This window comes from Lepus europaeus, chromosome 9 (genome assembly GCF_033115175.1).
Source record: "Lepus europaeus isolate LE1 chromosome 9, mLepTim1.pri, whole genome shotgun sequence".
NCBI classification, from domain to species: Eukaryota; Metazoa; Chordata; class Mammalia; order Lagomorpha; family Leporidae; genus Lepus; species Lepus europaeus.
The window spans coordinates 16,589,618-16,613,222 of NC_084835.1; the positions used below are offsets into that span (position 1 = coordinate 16,589,618).

The 23,605-nt window shown below is 49.0% G+C and overlaps 1 protein-coding gene and 1 long non-coding RNA gene across 2 annotated transcripts in view; one reads left to right on the forward strand and one right to left on the reverse strand.

The window, feature by feature from the left end:
* Positions 1 to 15: 15 nt before the first annotated feature.
* Positions 16 to 4,258, forward strand: LOC133766839 (uncharacterized). The gene is made up of 3 exons (XR_009866766.1): positions 16 to 1,295; positions 2,622 to 2,773; positions 4,169 to 4,258. It is a non-coding gene; the product is annotated as an uncharacterized LOC133766839 (long non-coding RNA).
* SNRK (SNF related kinase) overlaps positions 2,998 to 23,605 on the reverse strand; it is a 62,239-nt gene continuing 41,631 nt past the window's right edge. Inside the window, exons 3-6 of the mRNA XM_062200616.1 lie at positions 15,931 to 16,072; positions 11,752 to 11,964; positions 8,442 to 8,576; positions 2,998 to 6,666 (exon numbers count right to left, since the gene is read on the reverse strand). Of these exons, the coding sequence (XP_062056600.1) occupies positions 5,445 to 6,666; positions 8,442 to 8,576; positions 11,752 to 11,964; positions 15,931 to 16,072 (1,712 nt within the window). The 3' untranslated portion in view covers positions 2,998 to 5,444. The remainder of the gene's footprint in view (positions 6,667 to 8,441; positions 8,577 to 11,751; positions 11,965 to 15,930; positions 16,073 to 23,605) is intronic.

A 23,605-nucleotide genomic window follows, 5' to 3' on the forward strand; every position in this document is an offset into this window, starting at 1 on the left:
AGCTGGCGAGCAGGAGACCTCGGGGGAACGGCCCCTTCGCCCAGGGACTGCACGCTCTGCATGCCAGGCTCCACCCGGGCTCTGGGCCCTGCACCCAGGCCCCTGCGGCAGCCATGCCTCAAAATGCCTCAGGCGGAAGGGGGCCAGGGGCTGGTTCCTCCCCACCTGTGTCACACGTGCCCCTAACTCGCCTGCCTCAGACCATGAGATTTAGGTTGTCACCAAGATCCACTTCACAGCCCGGCACTCTGCTCTTGGAGCCACTGCACGGCAGGTTCTATGCCACGGACCCTGGAACCTCCAGGGCTGGGCACTGTCACACCCCACACGAGAGACCCCCAGTGTCTCCCGGGGCTGCAGCCTTGGGGCAGGCAGGCAGGGACCTCTTTGTCCCGATGTCCACAATGTCACTGAGAACCGAGAACAAATCTTCATTGTCGCGGCACTCAGGAGGCAACAGCAGCCAGTGGTTGGTGCTGCCCAGCCCTGCAGCAGAGCTGGGGAGGCCGGAGCCCGGGGCACTCCTTAGGCCTCCACATTGGCCAGGTGAGCAAAGTGTCCCCGACACTGGCTGTCGTTCTCACAGCACCCACACCTGAGCTCCACGCTGCACCTCACACCACCTGCTCTTCCCGCCGGAACCTCGGGCGAGGAGGAGGAAGGCCAAGGCCGTAGGACGAAGGCTGCGGAGTCCAGACCGGTCCTTCACCAGTCTCAAGAACTGCAGGGCCCAGTAAGAACAGGGCCTGGTGTGGTGCCTCTGTCCGCAGCTGTGTGCCGGGGGCTCCAGGCTCCACTATAGCATGAAGCCAAGGGGACTTGACGGAGCTGCAGCCTCCGAACCTCCAGGGACCTCATGGAAGGGCTTGGCCCCTCTGCCAGGGTGGCCGTGTCCTCAGGCCTCTGCCCCAAACACAAGAGGGGCCACAGCCCCTTCAGGTAGAGGATGCTTTCCCTGGTCCTGTAGGCCCCGGGCCCCGGGCCCCAGGCAAGGTGTTGCCGAGGGGCTGACCCAGCCACTGTGGCCAGGGAATGGTTTGGGAGGAGGAGATGAGGTCACGGGAGTAACGGGGACAGGAGACTGGGGCCCTGTGGGCCGCCGCCACAGGACCAGGCTTTGCAGTCCGAGATGGGAAGCCATGGCCGGGGGAGCTGGAGCATGGAGCTAAGCGCTGGTTCAGATGGAGGAAGAGGAACGTGATCGGCCCAATTGCTTTCATCAAGTAGAAAAGCAGACAATACATGGAGCAGCAACTTCCAGACATGGGCAGCAGAGCGCACAGGAACCACGTCGGGTGAGTCCTGCGAGTGCTCGCTCGCGGCCCGGAGGGGAAGCCCACTGTGGGTGGGTTCAGGGGAGCCGATGCAGGCAAAGTTCTCAGGACAGAGTAGCCCCAAACAGAGCTACCCAGTGAGCGAGCTCCAAAAACCTGCAGTCTCTGGGTAAGTACCGATCAGCACTTCTGTGCAGGAAAGCGACCAGGGACTGGAGAAGGGCCCACCCGAAGGCAGAAGGCTGAGCGATAATCGGAGCTTACCTGGGCCCGGGCAAGTGCTGGCCAGCGACAGGAGCCTGCTCTGGACACCCTGCCCAGCAGAGCGTGCCCAGGGGGATCTCAGGGATCCCGAGTAACCGGATGGCAAAGGGAAATGGAATACACTTAAGAATACAACAGAATCCAGCTCCGGGCAGCGTGCAGTGTGTGCGACAATGAAGTCAGCCTGGAATTGCATACCCAGTGAAGGTGTTCTTCACAGGTGGAAGTACCCTTTCAGACAGCAGAGACAAGTGTCCCGCTGGCAGACCTGCGCTCTGTCAGAGAATGTTCTACACAGGTGGAGGGAGAGTGCCGAAATGTGGACCTACACCAAGAGATGAAGAGTACAGGAACTGATCAGTGAAAAATACTCAGCCTGTAATCTCTTAAGAAATTGATCTAAAGTAAAAACTCGTCCACAGGTGAGAAGTGTGCTAGCACGAAGAGGAGGAAGACGCCACGATTCTGGCCTGCACAAGACTAACGAAGCTCCCATGCTGTCCTTTGCCCAGATGGGGCGCACTCTAAGGGCTGGACGGGAGGACCGAGTTACGGACTTGGAGCAGCCACGCTCAGGTTCCTCGTGGCAGACGTGGGCTACGTGTATTTTGGAGTTGTTTCCACAGATGACCAGAAGCCTGAACAAGCTCACTGGGACACTTGCATGCAAAGAAGGCACCCGGAATTGAACCTCGGAGAATTCCAAGTGTAGGGGTTGGGAGAAGACAGGGTAACGAGTGGACTGAAGAGCAGGTATCAGTGATGGAGCAACACAAGGCCGGGCGTGCGCAAGGAAGAGGGTTGACCTGGGCCTGAAAGGTGACCATGGGAGTCGTGGCTGCCCAAGGCTGGCAGTGAGGGGAGGCGAGAGGACAGGGCACTAATGGGCACTCCGAGAATATTCTAGAACCTCAATCACAACTGGTGACGGGCGGCTCGGGAATGACACCTCCTGAAAGCTGTTTTGTGAAAACTGAACCAGGGGATTTGGCACGTGGAAGTTAGGGCAGTGGTGGTGGTGGGCACAGACACACAGGTTGCCAGCTAGACGCAGAGAAATAAAATGTTTTTGTTCCCTGTCAGCTGTGATCCAGTAGAGAAGCAGTGTTTGATGACGCAAGAGAAAGCAGAGGGTGACTGCAGCGAGGTCCCCAGAGCCGCCAGGGGCGACGGCACCTAGAGCGGCAGTGGAGTGGAGGGGACGACCCTGGAATCACCTACAAAGGGCAGAGCACGTGAGTACCTGTGACGGAAGGGAGCTCGGAGCTTGCAGCAGCTCAGATCAGGCGAGGGAGTAGATGAAATGGAAACACAAAGTGCAGGGCGGGGCCGCGCTGGGGCCCGGCCGACGGCTGTGTGTGGCCGTCAGTGAGCAGCAGCTCATGTGTTCCCCCACAGCTGGTGGCTGGTCACACACAGGGCACTGCCAGAGAAGAAACAGCACCCGGGACGCAGCTGATATTGCTGAACACCAATATGCCACTTTATTATCTGGACATTTTTTCCCATTGGACACATACCTGTTGATGTTTACACAATGAGGAAAATCAACCAACATCGGGAGCAACTGACCAAATCAGTTGCTAATTCTGTACCCTCTGAACATCAATTCTTACTCAGTGGGGATATCTTTAATTCATTTCAGTCTCACGGCTATGCTTAAAATCGGTGTCGAGATTGTCACATCTTTAAATACAGATAGAACTGCCAGAAGTACATAATTTTTATATATATATACATATATATATATACACACATACAGAAAAATACAAGACTGTTTCCCACAATATTTAATTTATACACTACTGCAACTATATGAACTTCTGAAGACAGATCAAGGGGTACAAGTAATGTTTAGAGCAAGTGAGCAGTTTGGTCCAATATTATCTGAATGTCATGGTTTCTCGCTCCCTCCCTTTTACGTGACACACACTATGACACACAACACATGCACAGTCATTCACCTGGGAACACATGGTTAAGACACCACTCAGACTGACATCTGTACACCCAGAGGGTCAACCACACACAACTAATAAGGCTATGATACAGCTATGCAGCATAAATGGTCAACACTGCTGATCCTAAAGTGAGCACCATATATACATTGGAATATAAAAAAAAACCATTGAAAACCAAACACATATGGGTTAGTTAAAAGGTGCCATCCCGAGGCTGTCCGTAATCACAGGAAAAACTATTTACATTGCTTGGAAAACAGCTGCAGCCAAGAGTTTATTGCCAAGGCCCTCTGTCCACTCTCCCCTTGGTTTCCGTGTAACACAGGTGGCACGCTCACCCTCCGTGTGACCCCACGTCTGACTGCTGGCCCCTTGTAAGATCCCTGCTCAAGAATCTCAAGCAAGTGTGTTCTATGGCTTCACCCACACATCTATTCTCATGGCATTCGGTTATAAACGTCACAATGAGCTAGAGCTGTAGCTCAAAACGTTGTCTAGCCTAGGACCAGAAACAAAAATAGTGAAGTATCTACCATTTTTACTTAGTTTAGTAAGTACACCGTGAAATTGCGAGTTCTGAGTAAAATAACAATCCTAAAGCGGCACAGTCGGCGCGTACTGGAGAAGCCACGATCCGCCTCACGCAGGTCTTTGGTGCTCTGCCCACAGCGGATTACGTGACCCAGAGCTGCGCGTGGGGGAAGGGCCTGGGCCCCGGCCACGTCCTGTCCCCTGTGCCCTGAAGCACTGCTTTGAAGACCCCCAGCACACAGCACGGAAGAGGAGCGTGCGGCCCGTCAAGGCTAGCAGTCTGGAGATACTGCGTCCTACAAGGTAAATGTCCCAGGAGCTGACGACCTGGTCAGAAGTAGTCTTTGTACAGAAACAGGTTAAAGCAGGCGTTCTTTGAATACTGTTTTGGCAGGAAGGCAAAGGGAAAAACACTTCTAGGGGGAAAAAAAAAGGGTTACAAAGCAGGCTTTGTGCATTTTTGTTTGCTGTATGTGTGAATTTTACCCTTTTCTGGGTGTTTTCTGATGAGTCAATTTTCACAGCTAGCTGAGCCAGACGATGCACTAGAATGGAAATAACGAGACAGTCTAACCACCAGACCCCAAAAGAGCCGTCCTACCGAGCCTCGTCTGGCTCTGTTCTACTCTACGGAGTCGTGACGTTGCCAGCCTGTGTGGGCACCTCTGCTTCCGTCCCGGGCCCCGTCGTCTGCCGCCCAGGAAGGCACTGACACACAACAGTGCTTCGTCCTGTTAGACACAGACACACACACACACACACACACTGTGAGCAGAGTTCACGTCACACATCACAGATTGTCTGCTTGTCCTGTAGCATGACAGGGGCAGCTGCCTTCTCAATTTCTATCTCACCTATTACAAAAAGACAATCGTCTTCAGTGCAATCTGAAGAGATGTGACTGTTGTCCACACTGTAGCTTAAGACAAACAGGCGTGGGACGTCCTCCGTGCAGGCCCTTGTGGCCTGCTCTGCTCCGGCCCCGGCCCGGCCCGGCCCGCGCCCACGGCGTTATTGCTTTGGGAGTGCGCCTCAGAGCACAGGTTTCTGTCTCACAGAAGGTCGGGACAGGAATTTAGATTTTTCGCAAGGGAACAAAAGCATTTTTTTTGCTCTCTAGGTTAAGTGCAGAACATCAAATTTCTAAGTGCTCCATGGATACTACGTTCCAAATATACATTTTAATTTAATCCTGATCGTCCACATTAGAATCATGAATGTAAAAATTACACAACAGACGTGTTGGCTGCAAAAGAAAGGCAGTGTCTGGCAGCATGCACAAAGACCATGCATTGTCGCGTCGGCGGGCGGGCCGAGGGAAAGGTAATAAATAATTGCTCCTGACGCCCACTCTCGAGCAGTACCGCCGAGAAGTGGAGAAGGGTGCAGGGAGCCGGGGCCGGGCCCAGGGCGCTCAGATGACGTGGCAGCAGCTGGCCTGGCTGGAGGCACACAGCAGCCCCTCCTTCGGGTTCCGCTGGATGTTCACAGAGATGGTCTTTTCGCACAGAGGTAGCTGGAGCACGTTATTTTTCAGGTTCTTGCTCTTTATCCGTTCCAACTCGGTGGTGGTGTCTGCCATGTGGTCGGAGAAAAACTTGATGCCGCCCACGGCCGGGGCCTGCCCCGCGTGGCCCGTGGAGCTGATGCACATCTTCCACGAGGACTTCTCCTGCACCTTGACGCTGGAGAAGGACAGCCCGTGCTGCGGGTCGATGATGTACCTGGCGCTCCCGTGCAGCTGCGAGCCCAGGCACAGGCTCATGAGTTTGAGGCTCTCCACCAGCTCCCCCGCGCTGCGCGAGGCCAGCTGCATGGAGTTGCCCGGGCCGGCGCAGCGGCGCGTGGTGCCCGAGGTGTTGGTAGGGTTGCCGCCCGAGCCGCCGGCGGGGTTGCCCCCGCCGGCACTGTTCTCGCTGGGGCTGGCCTTGTCCGCGCCCCCGCTGCCATTGCTCGGCTTGCTCTGGCCCCCGCCGTCGCCCTCGCTGCCAGGGGGGCCCTCGCTGCTGTCGCGGCGGTGCCAGGAGTAGGTGAAGCCGCTATCTTTATCGAGCCGCCGCCGGCTTTCCGAGTCGTCGTCGCTGGTCTCGGAGCTGCTGCAGCTGGAGCCCCGGCCCTGGCTTTTCCGCCGGTGGTAGCGCTTGTGGACCGTCCCCGGGGACGCGATGTTCATCTTCAACCTGCTCAGCTTGGGGGGCAGGTTCTCATCCATGTCGAACTCGTCGTCTGACTCCCCCTCCTCAAAGATCTGGTTGAGCACAGGAGCGCTCTTCCGAGACGTCAGGCGGTTGGTGACGGATGGCTTCCGGCGCAGGACCACCTGGGTGGAGAGGGACATGGGCTTCTTGTCCTCCTCGTCTTCCTCTTCATCTTCCTCCACTCGGAACAGACACTTGCGCCCCCCGGCTGTGGGTTTCAGGCTGGCAGGTGGCACAGCAGACAGGGCCGGGCCAGCCAGCTCGGGGAGGTCGTCTTTTTTAGCCGAGTCACACAGGCCCCCTTTGCTCCTGTGGCCATTGAGGACGTTGTCGGCAGCCCGGGCGGGAGACTGAGGGACAGTGGCGTGGGACAAGGGAGTGGCTGTGAGGTCGTCCTCGAGGTCCTGGGGCACGTCGATTTTGGTGGGCCACGACTGCCTGTGTAACAGATGGGAAAAACAAACAGCCACTGGTCACACGCAATGCCAGCAAGGGCCGCGGAGTCAGACCGACGGAGACGACCCCCGCAGACTTCACAAGGACGGGAAGCAGCAGCCTCGCGCACCCGCTGCCTGACCTGTACACGTCAGTCAGGAGCCCAGAGGAGCGACGGGCCCCTGAGACACGGCCAGACGAGCCCTGCGTCAGTGTCGGGGAGAGGGCAGGGGGCGCACTCTTCACGGCGAACACTGAGCGCGAGGTCAAGGCCATGGAAGCACAAGCAGAAGCTGGGCAGCCTGGGCTTGTTCCTGGGAGTCTCAGGTCACAGCCTTCCAAGGGACACTGGCTAACAACACTCCCCTGCCATCGCCAGTGCTCCTCAGCTACCTGATGGTGTAAAAGCTCAGTGTTCATAAAGACGCAGGCGAACAGCTTAAAGAATTTAAATACGAGAATACTGGAGAGAAAAGGCAACGGGTAACCAGCATCCACACATCTCTGCTTCTCTAATTAGAAAACTGCTAATGTACAGAAGTACATTTTTCACTGGCGTGTCCAGAATCCTGCAGCCTGCTCTGAGCGCACCACCCCAGGGGACTGCACAGGCCAGCGGCTCCTCTGATGCCAAGACATGTACAACGGCCCCTTCCCCACAGTGGCGTTTTCATTTCCCACCAATTGTGTTATCCAAACTGAATCTACAGCTTTAACAAGCTTCCAGGAATCAGACACCAGACGTCTTCTCCAACTGGGAGCCTTCTCCCACCTCTCGGGGCGGAGCGCGCCTGCCTGCCCGTGTGTGAACGGTGGGACACTCCTGCTGGTTTTGCATCAGAAGTCGTGTGTCCTCCGCCCACAACAGCGAGCTCACAGCCCTGGAGGGCAACACACAGCAGTATTGTCCTCAACATGAGCAGCCACTCAGCAGGAGGCGGGCAGGGACCCAGCAGCCCGGTGGCCCCTCAAGCAACACAGGCAAGGGAGCTACACTGCAGGTCTCCCTCCCTCACCAGCCCGAGAATCCACTCCTGAGACGAGGCTGGCAGCGCCGAGGGTCGTGGTCACGCCGACAGCCAGGCAGGCAGCTCAGTTACTGAGCACACCTCTGCTCGTCCTCCCAGCCACCACACAGCCTGGCGAAGACAAGCAGCACTGCCGACAACGACTGCAAGTGCAGGTCCCAGGCCCAGCAGCGGCCCGCCGTCGCGACGAAGCGTGAGCCCAGGGAGCAGGCGCTAGTGTTCAGTTCTCTTTCCAGATGAAGAAATCTAGACACAAAGAGGCTACGTAGCCTGCCCGAGGTCTCCCGGGCGTCGACACTGACTACTGGCCGCAGGCTGGGTACAGGACTGCCCGCCTCTCGGGACGGGGCTCCGTCTGCACACACTGACCACGCCCGTGGTGGTAAACTGTTCCTCCCGGGGACAGCCTCCGTGTAAGCACTTTACCATCGCCTGTCCTCCCGCCTTTCCCCATGAGGCAGTGTCACTGACTTCACAGATCACAGCCGGATCACACAGCTACTCCACCAGCCCCGCTCAACTGACTGCCCAATCAACGCCATGACGCATGACGGAGGGAAAAGCTGGCCTTGCTCCCGCAGTGGATACTAAAGAAAGCTGCCTATGACCACACTGGAAGGGTGCGGTGCAGATGACCGGACTGACGTCACTTCTGGCCAGGCCCATAGATGCAGCCCTGCCGAATGAGCCAAAACGAGCCAGCACAGCTTTTCAAAAACATTCACTAAACCAGCGAGGACTTTTACTCACCTGAACTGTGCCTTGATGTTGCTGGGGCTGGCCGACCGCGTCTGTATTTCTTTCTCTTGCTTTTCTCGCAGGATCCTTTCGGCAAGCAGGAAGTAAGTGGCTGTGATGTGGTTGTACCTGTTGGTTTCCAGGGCTCTGAAGCACACAAGAGGAGACCAAGCCTCAGCCACACGGGTAGGTTTGCTTTTCACATGAAGTACGGCACGTAAGACCCATGCCTGGGAATCTTTAAAAGCAGGCAAACACACAACCCAGAAACACAAAACCCAACCAGCAGTGATCTGGGTCGCTCTGGAGATTCAAAAAAAACACAGGACTGCATAAATATGTTGACTTTAGTGAGAAAAGTCCAAGATGCTGACAGTGTCTGAGCTGGATGTCAGGGTGGATGCTTAGGCAAAGGGAACAAAGCTCCCAAGGGCGCACACGTCATCCTAGACGGAGTGTGAACTGACTGCTCTGTGTGCTTCAGAAGGAGCACACAGCCCAGATGAGGTCAGCAGTACACGAACTGACCCAGAACACCAGTACCAGGGCACTGAGGGGTTCTGTATCTCCACCTGCGCTGCCGGGTCTTCTCTGGATAAAATCAATATATTCATTCATGCATCTAAAAAGTTATGGGGGGGGGGCACTTAGCCTAATGGTTAAAATGCCAATTAAAACACCTTTGTCCCATACTGGAATACCTGGGTTCAATTCCCAGCTCTGGCTCTTAACTCCAGCTTCCTGCTAATGCAGACCTTGGGAGCAAGCAGGTGATGGCTCGTTTCCACGTAGGAAACGGGGACCTTGGCCACTGTAGGCGTTCTGGAAATGAACCAGTGGATGGGAGCTCTCTTTTTATATCAAACTTTTTTTTAAAATTTATTTGACAGAGTTAAACAGTGAGAGAGAGAGACAAAGAGAAAAGTCTTCCTTCTGTTGGTTAACTCCCCAAATGGCCACTACGGCTGGTGCTGCACCAATCCGAAGCCAGGAGTCAGGTGCTTCCCCTGGTCTCCCATATGGGTGCAGGGGCCCAAGCACCTGGGCCATCCTTCACTGCCTTCCCGGGCCACAGCAGCGAGCTGGACTGGAAGAGGAGCAACCAGGACTAGAACCAGGCGGCCATATGGGATGCAGGCGCCGCAGGCAGAGGATGAACCAAGTAAGCCACAGCACAGGCCCCAATCAAACATTTTTTAAAAATAAAAAGTACTGGCTGGTGTTGTGGCATAGCGGGTAACGTGGTCGCCTGATAGAGCAACATCAGATATGGATGCAAGTTTGAGTCCTGGCTGCTCCACTTCTGATCCAGCTCCTTGCTAGTGTTCCTGGGAAAGCAGCAGAAGATGGCCCAATTTCTCCACGTGGGAGACTCAGAAAAAGCTCCTGGGTTCAGACCAGCCCAGCTCTGGCCCACTGCCACCATCTAGGGAGTGAACCAGCAGATGGAAGATCTGTCTCTCTCTCTTTCTCTGTAAACTCAGACTTTCAAATAAGTCTTTACAAAAGTAAAAATTAAAGAACAACATCCTTAGAACACCTAGTGTTGCCAAGGCACTGCACTGGCCAGAGGGTGGGAACATGAAGCCCCACGAGACCCCGAGCCCTGCCTACTCTCCTGCAGCTGGTCTGTCACAGGACACAGTAGGAGAGGGCTCACACAGCCGAGAAATGCATAACTGCTGACTTCAGAAACCTCTGTAGTCATTAGGAAAGAATCAATAGCAGAAATCCCATCTCAGAAAACGCACAGTGGGGCCACAGCTAACGGGGACCAGCAAGGGCAGGTCAAGGCCTGAGCGAGCTTCCTTCAGCCTAGCCCGAAGCCGTTTCCCGCTCTGAGACCAGGACGTGTGTTTACTTTCAGGAGTCGCCATCTGAGCAGCAAGCCGGAAGAGACACCAACTGAGGGAGCTGCACGCTTGCTTCTCCAGTGCCCACTACACTTCGAAAACCAGCTACTCACACTGTTCCCCTTTGGAATTAGAATTCGGTTTACATGAAACAGTTCTATAAGACACCATTACCTGCAGGCTGCATTTAAGCTAAGAAAATCAAGCCCATTTAGGGAGATACAAATTGCACTGTACCCGCTCAAAAATGGAAAGCCATTTTCTACACATTGCTAAAGTAAGTGCAGCAGAAACAGTAGGGGTGGGTCCATCTGTGGACTCAGGATGCACCTGGAGACTGGAAGCAACTGGACTTAGCCAGAATGATGACCTGGGCTTCCTGCGCACATCTCTCCTTTCCATGCACACAGACCCCTTTACACACACATCCACTTCCCTCCCCAGAGAACACAGCCTCCCACTGGCTGCAGATGAGGAGCTGTGGGCTCAGCCTGCAGCCAGCACGTACTCCACGCCGGGGATCTGGGTGAGATCCCACAGCCAGGCCAGAGTGGCTCCACCAACGGGATCCACTTCTGTTTACCTTCCAGAATAGCCCCACTTTCCATTATGCCGCTGTACTCAAAAGCTCTTCACTGTGCTGAATGAAACAGTTAACTTTTTATAGTCAGGGCCTTTACATGAGTTACTGTCATCAGAAGGAAGTCACTGCATCTTTGTATAAATTCATTAGAGATTAGTAAAAACTGGCTTTGGTTTTTAAAGGATTTAATTAACAGGTTTCTGCAGCAAGGACCCGGAGGCACCAGAGAATAAATTTCTAGGCTCTGCAGGGTATGTGGTCACTGTGCTGCCACTGGCAATACAGACCTTTACCAACAGAACCGTGCACCTGGGCTCCCTGAGCCTGCCTGCCGTGCTGCGCTCTTCCCCCTACGCACTCCTGTGGGGACCACAGCAGACACAGAAACGAGGAGGGCGCTGGGATACAACCCACGCCTCCAGGAAGAGAGGAACGCCACAGCGCTCAGACACCACTTAAAACTATGTGCCGGGGCCGGCGCTGTGGCCTGAAGCGTTGGCATCCCATATGGGTGCCCGTGCTAGTCCCGGCTGCTCCTCTTCCGATCCAGCTCTCTGCTATGGCCTGGGATAGCACTGGAGAATGGCCCAAATCCATAGACCCTTGCACCCATGTTGGGAGACCCAGAAGAAGATCCTGGCTCCTGGCTTCGGATCGGCACAGCTCCAGCCATTGCGGCCATCTGGGGAGTGAGCTAGCGAATGGAAGACCTGTCTCTCTCTCTCTGTAACTCTTTCAAATAAATAAAATAAATCAAAAACAAAAAAAACTATGTGCCAGGTACTAGGCCAAGGATGCTGGAATTCAGTGGCCTAGCTCCTGCCACTGGGCACCCGAGCCGCACACACGATGCACACAGGCCCCGCCCCGGTGAGCATGGACTTACTCCACGATGGCGTCGCGGTCCGCGATGTCCCCAAGCACCATGCGCTGGATGATGCTGTTGTGCTCCTCTTCCGAGAGGTTTTTGTATGACACGAGGGGGATGTTGTACTTTGTGGCTGGCGAAGGGTCCACTCCTTGAAGCCAAGGATGGTTTTCAATCTCTTCTAAAGAGGCCCTTCTCTTGGGGTCTCTCTGCAGCATCCGCGTGATCAGGCTGCAAAGGAAGGACAGAAGTCCACTGCTGAAGCAGACTGCTGGCTAAGATTAGCACTGGGGCATTACTTTACCTCGGTCCCCTAGTGTGGTGGGGAGGGAGAGGGGGATATTTGGAAATAATGGCAATTCCGTGCACAACCTTCAGATGCGCTGCTAGGCCAAACCCCAGCACAACTCCCCATCATCCAGCACTCAACATACAAACAAACACGTGCTCTTGAATTAACTGCTGGTCTAGTGGAGTGCAAGAGCCAGCTGCAGCAGTCATCGGTGACACCGAAGAGGGTGCACAAACCAGCTCCTGCTTCCGAAAAGAGGGCCCTCTCAAGACAGCTGTCGTGTCCTGTAACCGACTTGGAGAATGGGTGTAAAGGGCACTGTGTTGACAGAAAATACTCAGAACTGAGAGTGCAGTGAAAGCTGGGCTGTGAGGCGGCAAACAGCAACACTGGCCGTGGCTGACACACTGGGTGCGTGCGACTCCATGTGATTCACGGAGTCCACGGACTGTCCCACTGGACAGCCTCAGTGAGAAGGCAAGTAAGAAATCAGAAAAAATCTGCTCAGAGGGCTCAGCAAAATGTGCCTGCCTCCATGGGGAGGGAGAAGTCCTTCCAAAAACAAGCAACTACAGCTGGCCCTCACAAAATCCACAGTCCAAATCAACAATACCTGTGTGGTACACAGAGTGAAACCAGTTTCAGCTGGAAATGTGCTTGGGCACATAAGAGATAATGAGAGATATACAAAGTAAACGTACAAATCCTTTTTGTAGGAATGCAGTGTAAAACCAGGCCTCAAAGGGTTCCTCAAGTGATATTACCAAGAGTAAGGCAGGCAAAAAGACAGCAAAATTGGCAGGCAAATCCCTGCAACACCACGACTTGCAGAAACGGGATCACCACGATAAATGTATTTAAGACTTGAAAAAGCTGCTCCAGCACGGATCACGGCACAACAGGTCCACACACTACCACAACGCAGTCTCCAGAAGAAGTAAATGGTGCTTCTAAAGTGAAAAACCACCACCGTAGCTGAAAGACCAAAGGGCAGGTTTTAAAAGTCAGACATATAGAGAATTAATGAATCTGAAGAAAAAAGTAACACATATTGTGGAGTGAGAAAATACGAGAAGTCAAGACAAGGAAGACAGGGTGAAAACATCAAACACACACCTCATCAGCTTGCAGCAGGAAATGAGAAAAACATGTGAAAATAAATGGCTAAGAATTTTCCAAATTGGTCAAAGAACAGGACTCTGAAGCAGGAAGCTCTAATACATCCTAAGTGCAACAAACAAAATATCTGAGAGCAGCCGAGAGGGAAGACAGAACACACCTACGTGGGGCTAGCATGACACTGGGCAATGACACATCAGAACACAGGACCAACACCGCCCCGGGCAGAATGCTGTTCACCGGGGAGTCTACCCTCAATAAAGCGCCTTCCAATAGTGTGCATAACCTAAGACACTGTCGAACACAAACTGAGGAAGTTTATCACCAACAGATGCTCATCAAAAGAAACGTTAAGGGATACAAGGTTGTGCTCTCAATTGGAAAGGTGAACAAAGTTCTAACCAAACACCTGGGTGATTACAAATAGTTAATATTGGCCGGTGCTGCAGCTCACTAGGCTAATCCTCCACCTGTAGCGCCGGCACCCCCGGTTCTAGTCCCGGTCGGGGTGCCGGATTCTGTCCCGGTCACTCCTCTTCCAGTCCAGCTCTCTGCTGTGGCCCGGGAGTGCAGTGGAGGATGGCCCAAGTGCTTGGGCCCTGCACCCACATGGGACACCAGGAGAAGCACCTGGCTCCTGGTTTCAGATCAGTGTGGTGCGCCAGTCGCGGCAGCCATTGAACCAATGGCAAAGGAAGACCTTTCTCTCTCTCTCTCACTGTCCACTCTGCCTGTCAAAAAATAAAAAATAAAAAAACCCAAATAGTTAATATTAATAATTAAATGCACATAAATAGAAGAATAAGAAGGGAAAACTATATACCACACAAATGAAATGAAAAAACAAAAAGAATGTGAATAATTTTGGACAGCATAATGAGTAAGCTTTATCTTAAGGATTTGTATAGAATTCTAACCCCAACAACTAGATAAATATACATTCCTGTCCAAAAAAAAAAAAAAAATACTATAAAAACCTCACCCTTGGCCATGAGCCTCAACAATGTGAATCAAACCAACCTGGTACCAGGCAGACTATCTTCTTGGACCACACTATAATTAAGTTGTTACAAAAAAATCTAAACAGAAAAACACCATACCTTTGGAAATTTAAAACACCTGTAAACAACTTATACGTCAAATAAATCAGTGGAAACTAGAAAATACTTAGAACTGAAAAAAAACAAAAGGGATATACATGAAAACTGCCAACAGGGATACAGCTAATATGGTACTACACAGTCTTCAATATTACAACAGAAAAGACAGTCTTGGGTGCTGAGTACCAACACAAAACCCATGTAAGCAGACAGGAAACCTGAGCACTACAAACAAAACCAGTGACAAGCACATGAAACTGTCACAGAAGCAAAAGGCAGCGCTTCGAAAGTGATTAATAAAATCAACAAACCTCCCAAAAAACCTGATCAAGACTGATTAAATTATCAGTTCTGGAATGGAGAAAGGGCGATGTCCTCACAGATCTAACAGACTGAAGGATAATATAAATACTTAAGGCCAATAAATTTGAAGAATTAGAGATAAAATGAACCGGTTTCTCAGAAAACACAGCTTAGCAAGACTGACACAGAAAAAAACAAAAATTAATGATCCTATACTTAATCCCTCCGCCAGGGACTCAAAGAGATGTCTTCTAAGAAGATAACAGTAACTGTTTGGTTTCCTAAGCTGGATAACGGGTAGACAGGTGTTTGTTTTATTATGTGTAAACTTTCTGAATGATATAGGTCAATATAAAAATAAGTTAAATCTGCTTTAGTTTGTTAGGTAATGGCTGTGGAGACCTCCCTTGAATTACAAACATATAACACACACGCCAAATACACCCACAGACAGTGCTCTGTTTGTGAGGGAAGAAGACCACAGTAAGAGCTTTAAAAACCACCATCACCATCAAGATTCACAGACTCTGTCCTTTATGCTAAGGACTGAAATAAGAGCTTTAAACAAATATTAATTTCTTTAATTTTCACAGTAACCCTGTAAAATCGATTCTATCCCTTTCATATCATTTGTAAGTGGAGAAGCCAGTATGTGAATGCAGAGTTTAAGTTATTAATCATAACCAAAAATGGGGCTCCATTCAGAGAAAACTTCCTCTGGTTATCAGATTTCCTTCCTAGCAGCTAAGAGGAGAAACTCCAATCTTTGCTACGATAGCAGTGTAGGTTCTACTCTCCGCTGAGCTCATTTAAAACTACACTCACACTATCAAAGAATCACCAAACTTCCAATACACTTATTCCGTTACCGTATTTCTCCATACACTCAGCAGTGAACGTGAGTGTGCTTTTCATGGCTATTTCCCACAGTCAGAGAAAGCAAAACAGAGCTCCAGAGCCACTCAGGGAGGAACATGGGAATAAAACTCTGAGACACGCGTGTAAATCCCAAGTGACAGACTGATGATCTACTCAGCAAAGAAAATGCCTGCGCCCTCGTCTAGAACTTAAAATCACCCAGGTGCTCCCTTCCGCCGAGGCAGACAAAGGCGGTTCTCATGGTACTACCTGTACTTGCACTGCAGGACCCGCCTCTCCTGGACAAACTGTGCACTCGAATACTCAATTTCAAATCACACTCTGGGCTAATTCCTCCCACCCCAGATAGTATGAACAGTGGAAATACTATATACAAAAAAAAAAAAAAAAAAGGAACTCAGATGCTTGGATGTTGAATCACCTCAGACTCTGGATGTGCTAATGGATTACTTAAGATTTCCGGGTTTCCTATGCATTCTGAAGGTGCTCGTAGTGTTTACTTACTCTTTACACTCTTTAGACACATGGGATGGTACTGTGTATTTGCAATCCATGATCATCGTCAATGTTTCACTGTCATTGGCCTCCTGAAAGGGCGGCTGCCCACACACCAGCATGAACAGGATCACTCCGAGACTCCATATATCTGTAAATCAAAGACATACTTTTTAATATTGGCCTTGTCAGAAAACCAAGACTTTAAGAATATGAGCAGGCTAACAATATTACTTTATTTTGAGCAGTCAAAAGCATTTATATCTTTCAGTAAAAACATCCCAGAAAGAAAACCTCAGCCCCAACTGGACAGGGAGGGTAGCTTTCTTGTTCAGTTTTCATATTAATTCATGATCCAAGCAATGTATTGCCAGTGCAAAGTGAATGACCAATAAATATTCAATGAAGAGAATATAAATTAATTCCTTTGTTAATGTCAAGAACATCAACTGGAAAGCACCTATCCAGGTTCTAAAGACAACATACCTGCTACTGTTTTTCCCATTACAACACAGACCAGAAATAAAGCTAAAATGTTAATACTCTGAAATCTGAAAGGGATTTTACCTCTCAGTTGTTCATTACCTCAATCTTGGCAAGGTAATCAGGTTATCCGAGTATGGTCATTTTATAGAAAAGAAAATCAGAGGTCAGAGAGGAAAGCAAGACTCTTGATGAGGAGAAAAACCAGTTACACAGCACTGCAGAGGATGGGGACAGGACCTAAGGCACAGGCCCAGTAACCCTACCCCAATGCCTGGGACCACGAGGGCTTCAAATTCTGGATATTTTCAGATTTTTGAATATGTGCATATATATATATATATATATATATATATATATATATATATATATATATATGAGATACCTTGGGGATGGGACCCAAGTCTAAGCATAACTCATCTGTATTTCATATACATCTCCCCATACATGACCTGGTGGTCATTTTATATAATATTTTTAGTACACGTGTTTCGACTGCAACATGGCATATGTGATCAAAGGCAGAATCTCCCATTTGTGGCATCATGTTGGTACTCAAAAAGTTTCAGATTTTGGATTTCAAGTTTTCTGATCAGGAATGCTGACCCTACATAAGTAACCAGGAAGCACCGTTCAGTTTACAACAGTGGGAGCTACTCAATGGAGCTATCGTAAGTTTCCCACCACTAAAAGTATCCTATCAAACAACATCTAAGTACTCTGCATATGGCATTCTTTGCACCAGTTGTAGGGTGGGACCTGTTGTTGAAGGGTATCTGAGCACCCTTCCAACTCTAGCAACTCACAATAGTAAACAAGTTCCTGTCTCTGTCACTAAATAAAACACGAATCCATCAATCAGTTGGAAAACTTTTTTTCAAAAAGTTTTTTTTCAAAAAGTTTTTCTTTAGATGAAAAGGATTTAGAAAGGATATTACAAATCATTCATTCATTCCAGAAACTAAAGTACAGACATGATAACATAAAAAGAAACCAGGAGCTGGCAACTATGGCACAGCGGATAACCTACCACCTGCAATGCCGGCATGCTTGGGCCCCTGTACCTGCATGGGAGATCCAGAGGATCTTTGTCTTTGGATAGGCCCAGCTCCGGTCATTGTGGCCATTCCGGCCATTTGGGGAGTGACCAGTGGATGGAAGACCTCTCTCTCTCTCTCTCTCTCTCTCTCTGCCCCTCTATAACTCTGCCCTCTCTGTAACTCTGCCTTTAAAATAAGTCTTAAAAAAAAAAAAAAGTAAGTCTTAAAAAAAAAAATCACAATAGTTTCCAGACTACAGAAGACTTAGAGGACTTAAAAAAAAAAAAAAAAAAAAAGTCTTTAAAAGAAACCAAATCAATGCTTTCTAGACTACAGAACACAGGGAGCTTTGTCATCACATCTTTTAACGCTCAGCTGATGTTTCAAAACACCCAGAACTATTAGTTCCAAGTTAATTTTCCAAAAGAGTTAAAATTTGTTAATAAAATATATTTTCCTTGGCTTCATTTAAAACAAAGGGCAACAAAAACAGAAACCCAGAAGTCACACACAATGTTTACTTTTCTATATATACAACAAATTTGACTAAGGATGTGCCAATAAAAATTAGTGAAACAGATGGAAATATCTACTGATCAGCATGGGAGTTTGACCTGCTCCTTTTCCGACCTGGGCCAGTTCACCCCTCCTTAGGCAACCTGGTGGTCCCCCGCTCCCGGAAGGTCACCATACTGATGTTAAACTTAGTGTGGACGCCCAATAGCACACAGCACACAACAGCCCAGAACTCCTGGACTCAAGCGATCCTCCAGCCCTCAACCTCCCAAGTAGCTGGGACTACAGGGCGCACCACCGCGCAAGGCAGGAAATATTTACTAGTAGTAAAACATTCATGTCAATGAAGATGAAAAGGACCTAAGAATCATTCAGTCCATACCCTTCATTCTGCAGTGCCCTAGTAGGTCCAGCTGGAATTCCTTTTTTTTTTTTATTTGAAAGGCAGAGTTATAGAGAGAGAAGGAAAGAGGCAGGCGGGAAGGAGGGAAGGAGGGAGCAAGAGAGAGAGAGAGAGAGTCTTCCATCCCCTGGTTTACTTCCCAAATGGCTGCAACAGCTGGAGCTGTTCCGAAGTCAGGAGCTTCTTCCAGGTCTCCCATGCAGGCGCAGGGACCCAAGGACTTGGGCCATCTTCTACTGCTTTCCCAGGCCACAGCAGAGAGCTGGATTGGAAGTGGAGCAGCCAGGACTCAAACTGGTGCCCATGTGGGATGCCGACACTGTAGGCAGCGGCTTTACCCGCTACGGCACAGCGCCAGCCCCCAAGCAATGCTTTTTTCAATGCACGAAATTACTGCCCAGGAGAGTGGTTCACAAGTCCAGTCTACTCACTGGCATTTCTCTGCCTTGACCCTGGAACCCAGAGGGCCACCACCACTCAAAATCCATCTGAGTATCAGCGGCTAGTTACATCTAATCTAAATAGCCAGTGATATCACAAATCTAGTAGTACCTTATTTTAAAAGCAATTTTATATAGTTGATATTTAACTTAACTTTCTTTGCACAACTTGAACCTGCCATTTTTGGTCACCTGCCCAACTCCCAAGCCAACGCTGTGAGCAGTGGCAACCACAATTATTCTCCCTTTACTGCATGTGTCCCTCATTTTACAAATAACTATGTTCTAGAAATTAAGTAAATCCACCTGTCCACTGATAGTCATTATACCATGAGGAGAATTTTTTTCTTTATAAAAGGAACTTTACTATCCTCCCCCTACCAAAGAAAGGGGGGATTTTAAATGGCTTACAATAAAAGTGCGCAGACATTAAAAATCTGGACAGTTAAAATAAAAACTCTTCTGTTGATCTATCGATAATGTTTACTGTTTCTACTACAATCCTACCTAATCACTAATACATATGGATTTGAAATACAACAAATTAGTATCTTTCTATATAAATCCTACAAAATAACAACTTTTATAAAATGAGCTTAACTACATTATTTCCCCTACCATCTCATACTATAGCTGGATAAATCAGTTTGGTTTTTTTTTTTAAATTAACTTTTCTTTCTGCTAAACTGGAAATGACAACTGACTGCAATTATGCAAAACTGATGTTTTAAAAATACAATAAAATAAATATCAACTGAAAGTCATGCCAAATCCCTTATCTGGTTAACAAAAACTTTCTTTTCCTGTTAAGTATTAACAAGTCCGATCACTTGGAAATTATTCCCTTCAGGGTCGCTTGCTTCAGCTGTTTAACACAGCGCTGGTTATAAAGTGACCCACGATTAGAAGAGCAAAGAAAAACATAAAGCAACATAAATATGTATTGTTTCTTTAGTTTCCAGTTAGGACACAAATAATTTCTAAATATGGAAATGCTTAAAAGTTGAGAGGCTTAGAGACAATTTACTAAACTTGGGGACATCAAGTGTCACGCTTAAACTAGAAATGAGTAGGGCCAGCACTGTGGCATCTCCCTCCTATGTGGGCCTTGGTTCAGGTCCTGACTGCTCCACTTCCAATCCGCCTCCCTGCTAATGGACCTGGAAAAGCAGTGGAAGATGGTCCAAGTGCTTGGGCTCCTGCACCCACATGGCAGACATGGAAAAACCTACTGGCTATGGATACGCCCAGCCCAGCCCTTGCAGCCATTTGTAGAGTGAGCTAGCGAATTAAAGATTCCCCCCGCCCCACCTTCTCCCTCTACCCCAATCTCCCTACCCTTTTAACTCTGCCTTTCAAACAAACAAATGCATCTTAAGTAAGGTAGAAACAAGCAACAGTGTAACTAAGGGAGCAAAGTTTTAGAGTGGGCAAGTGAGATCGCCATTTGTTCAGGGACAACCAAGGGTAGATCTAAATATATATATATATATATATATACACACACACACACATATATATATATATGGTTACATCTATATTCAACCTTAACAGACGTTTTTCCTGCTCTTATTCCCAAAGTAACAACATCTTGGAATTATTTACATAGCATTCATATAGTGCAAGGTATTCTAGGAAACTCAGAGATGACTTAAAGGATATGGGAAGATGTGTGTGGATTATAAGCAAACAGGTCACTTTACAGACGGCACCTGAGCATCCCTGGACTTGGGCATCAGCAAGAGTTCTGGGAACCAATCTCCTGCAGAGATCAGGAGATGGCTGTATTTATTTTCCGTAACACTTTCTATTTCTCTTCTTATTGTGTTTAATCATTTTATTTTCAACCCAAGGGCCAAAGCAGAGATAAAAACAGATCACTAAACAGTGGTATGACTAACCAAGCTATTTAAAAATGTGCCCTTGATCTTCAAAATGGGGATGCTAACAGTAATCTACTTCCTCTAGCACTGCTGTGGGCGTTACAAGGATTACAGCAGAATCCCTGCTAAGCATTCAGCACACAGGAACACACGGGGCTGCCTCTGCCCGGCCCTCATCACCTGTGGCAGGCACTGGTAGAGGAACAGTGGACAGAGAGGAACCCAAGACGCCCTCGCCCTGGCAAAGCCCCCGGTTCACAACGGGAATCAGACGGCAGGCAAGATCTAGGGGGCACAAAGCAGAGCTGGAGAAGAAGCGAACACAGCCAGGAGGGAGAGGCAGGGAGGCTTCTCAGCAATGCAGGGAACAAGGGTGACGATCCGGCGTCCCCAGGACGAGACAGCCGCTGTGACAGGACTGAGGCCACCCTCAGGAAGGATTATCTACCATGCTTCCCTACAGAAGGCGGGAGACCGTGCTTGTTTTAATGACAGTTCACTTCAGTGAATATTTAATTTTTTTCCCAATAAAAAAGAGAAGTCTGCTATGAACTCCCAAGGTGTCCTCAGCTTCAGATCCCAAAATCCCAAAACTGCGAATAGGGAGTGGAACGTGGAGTAGAAGCACTTTATGTTTCCATTAACTATATATATTTTACTGGGATTGTTGATACACAGGTTACCAAACATCAACCATCCATTTGAATAATCAAATTTAACACGGATACCGCTATCTAAAGCATTTATTTGTGCATGTATTTTTATTTCAGATATAGCCATAGGCCCTTGGTTAATAAAAATGAAAAAACAATATTACTTACTAAATGTAACTGGTTTTATAAAACAACAAAAACTTCCAACTCATCCAACTGTGGACGGGGTGTGAGCTGATGAAGTAGGTGCTGGAGTTCCCGGTCCCTCTCCCAAGGCGCTGTCCGCTGGATCCAGACCTCAAACGAGCGCTGAGGTCTCCTCTACTAAACCCCAGGGAGTCCCAGAGCGTAACTGAATGGTGCTTTTTCTGGGGGTTCACTTTAGACAGGCTAACAGAAGACGCAAATGGAACAAAATAACATGCTCATCACTGATCTGAGAAGAAGGCACTGCCAAGGAGGAGGATGTCATGACTACTGAGAACTTTTCTAACCAAAAAAACCCAAAAACACACATTTCTAAAAGAACTTATCTACACAGCAAAAAGAATGGCAAGTAGAAAGTAAAAAAAAAAAAAAAAAAAAAAGACAGCAGGAGAAAAGTTTCAGACAGAAGCCTCTATGTTTTCCTTTCTTTTATCAGCAGAGCCATGAGTCAGGAAAGCAGCAATGGAACTAGAATGTTAAGAATCACTACCGATGGAGCAGAAGCACCTCTAACACCAATATACAAAGCTGCCACATTTAGGCAACAACTTTCCAGCTCCAACCACGGTCACCAGCAACCAACAGAAGACGCATGACCGCCACTGGAAATGGTGACACCTTCCTGGAACAGTGGACCTGTTCCCGAGCTCCACTTCACGGTCATACCCAAGACGCCTGCTTCTCGTGTGAGACCGACACCTGGCTGTCCACAGGGCACCAATCCCAGCTCCTCTTCACACTGCGAGAACCAGTATGCATTCAAAATCAGCTGGCACTTGGTTTCCCCGGAATCTCTCTTGCTCTGAATGAGATCGGTGCTTATTTTTAAGGGATATGACTACAGAGCATTCTGAAAGCAGGAAACTGTCAGGTTATTTGAACGAACAGAAAAAAAGTGAAGAATCTGGACTAGATTTTTAGACATGCTTCACAATCTCTCTATTATCCTGGTTTCATCAATACTTTAGTTAGAAGTAAGGCTTTTTTACTGAACAGGGAATGTTTCTTCCCTGAAAAGGGGGTAAGGGCAGGTTTACATGCAGTGAGTTAGGCTGCTACTTGGGAAGACTATATCCCACCATACAGGGGTGCCTGGGTTCAAGTCCACCTCCACTTTTTTTTTTTCAAATCATGACAAGCACAGTAGGATAAAATTTTACCAAAAACCAGAGAATTCACATTTTCACACACAAATATCAATAATCAATCTCAAGAAATCACAAATCAACCTCAAGAAAATTGCCAAAGCATTCCCCCAAAATTACAATTCCATATACTATTTATATCAATGAAATAAAACTGGAAATTTAAGGAAGCTAAGCAAAAAATCTGTTTCAAAACTTTTTAAAAAACTTTCCAAGTAACTCTTGAATTAGATGACTGTTACAAAGCCGTGTAGTTCATATTCAACTGTCTCCTAACCACATCCTGTGTGTTCTGTGAGTATCTGTGCATGTGCTAACTGAGCAGACAAACTTTGGAAGTGTGTCCCTCAAAGTGGAAACGCAAGACCTCCAATTCCAACACAAAGTGCTCGTGAAAGCACTGGGTTTTATATACAAAAAAAACCCAAGAGCCAGAAAGATGGGGAGAAGAGGTCTGATGGGGACAGGCCCCGGGACCTGAGGACCACCAGGCAGTGAGTTCTTGGGGTTCGAAAGTCCCAACAGAAGTCCACTCTGTCCACCCCAGGCCCAGGAAAGCGCTAGCCTAGCGAGACAAAGCTTTAGACCACAATCGCTCGACTCCAGCCAAACATGCCAAGAGTAAGCGGCCCCAACTCCACAGAACCCAGCAGAGGCCTGGACTCTTCCAGCTTCGCGAGGCCATAATGAGGTCCACCCCACCCTATCAGGATGGATCACAGGAGAACACATAGGGAGCTGGAGCTCCCAGCCCAGGCAGCAGTAATGAGGAGTCCCCAGCATGCACTGCAGGAGTCACAGGAGGAACCTGGGCTGGCCCCGTGTCCACCTCCGCTTCTGACACAGCTTCCTGCTAATGCACCCTGGAGGCAGCTGATGACTCACCTACATGGATCCCTGCCACCTATATGTGA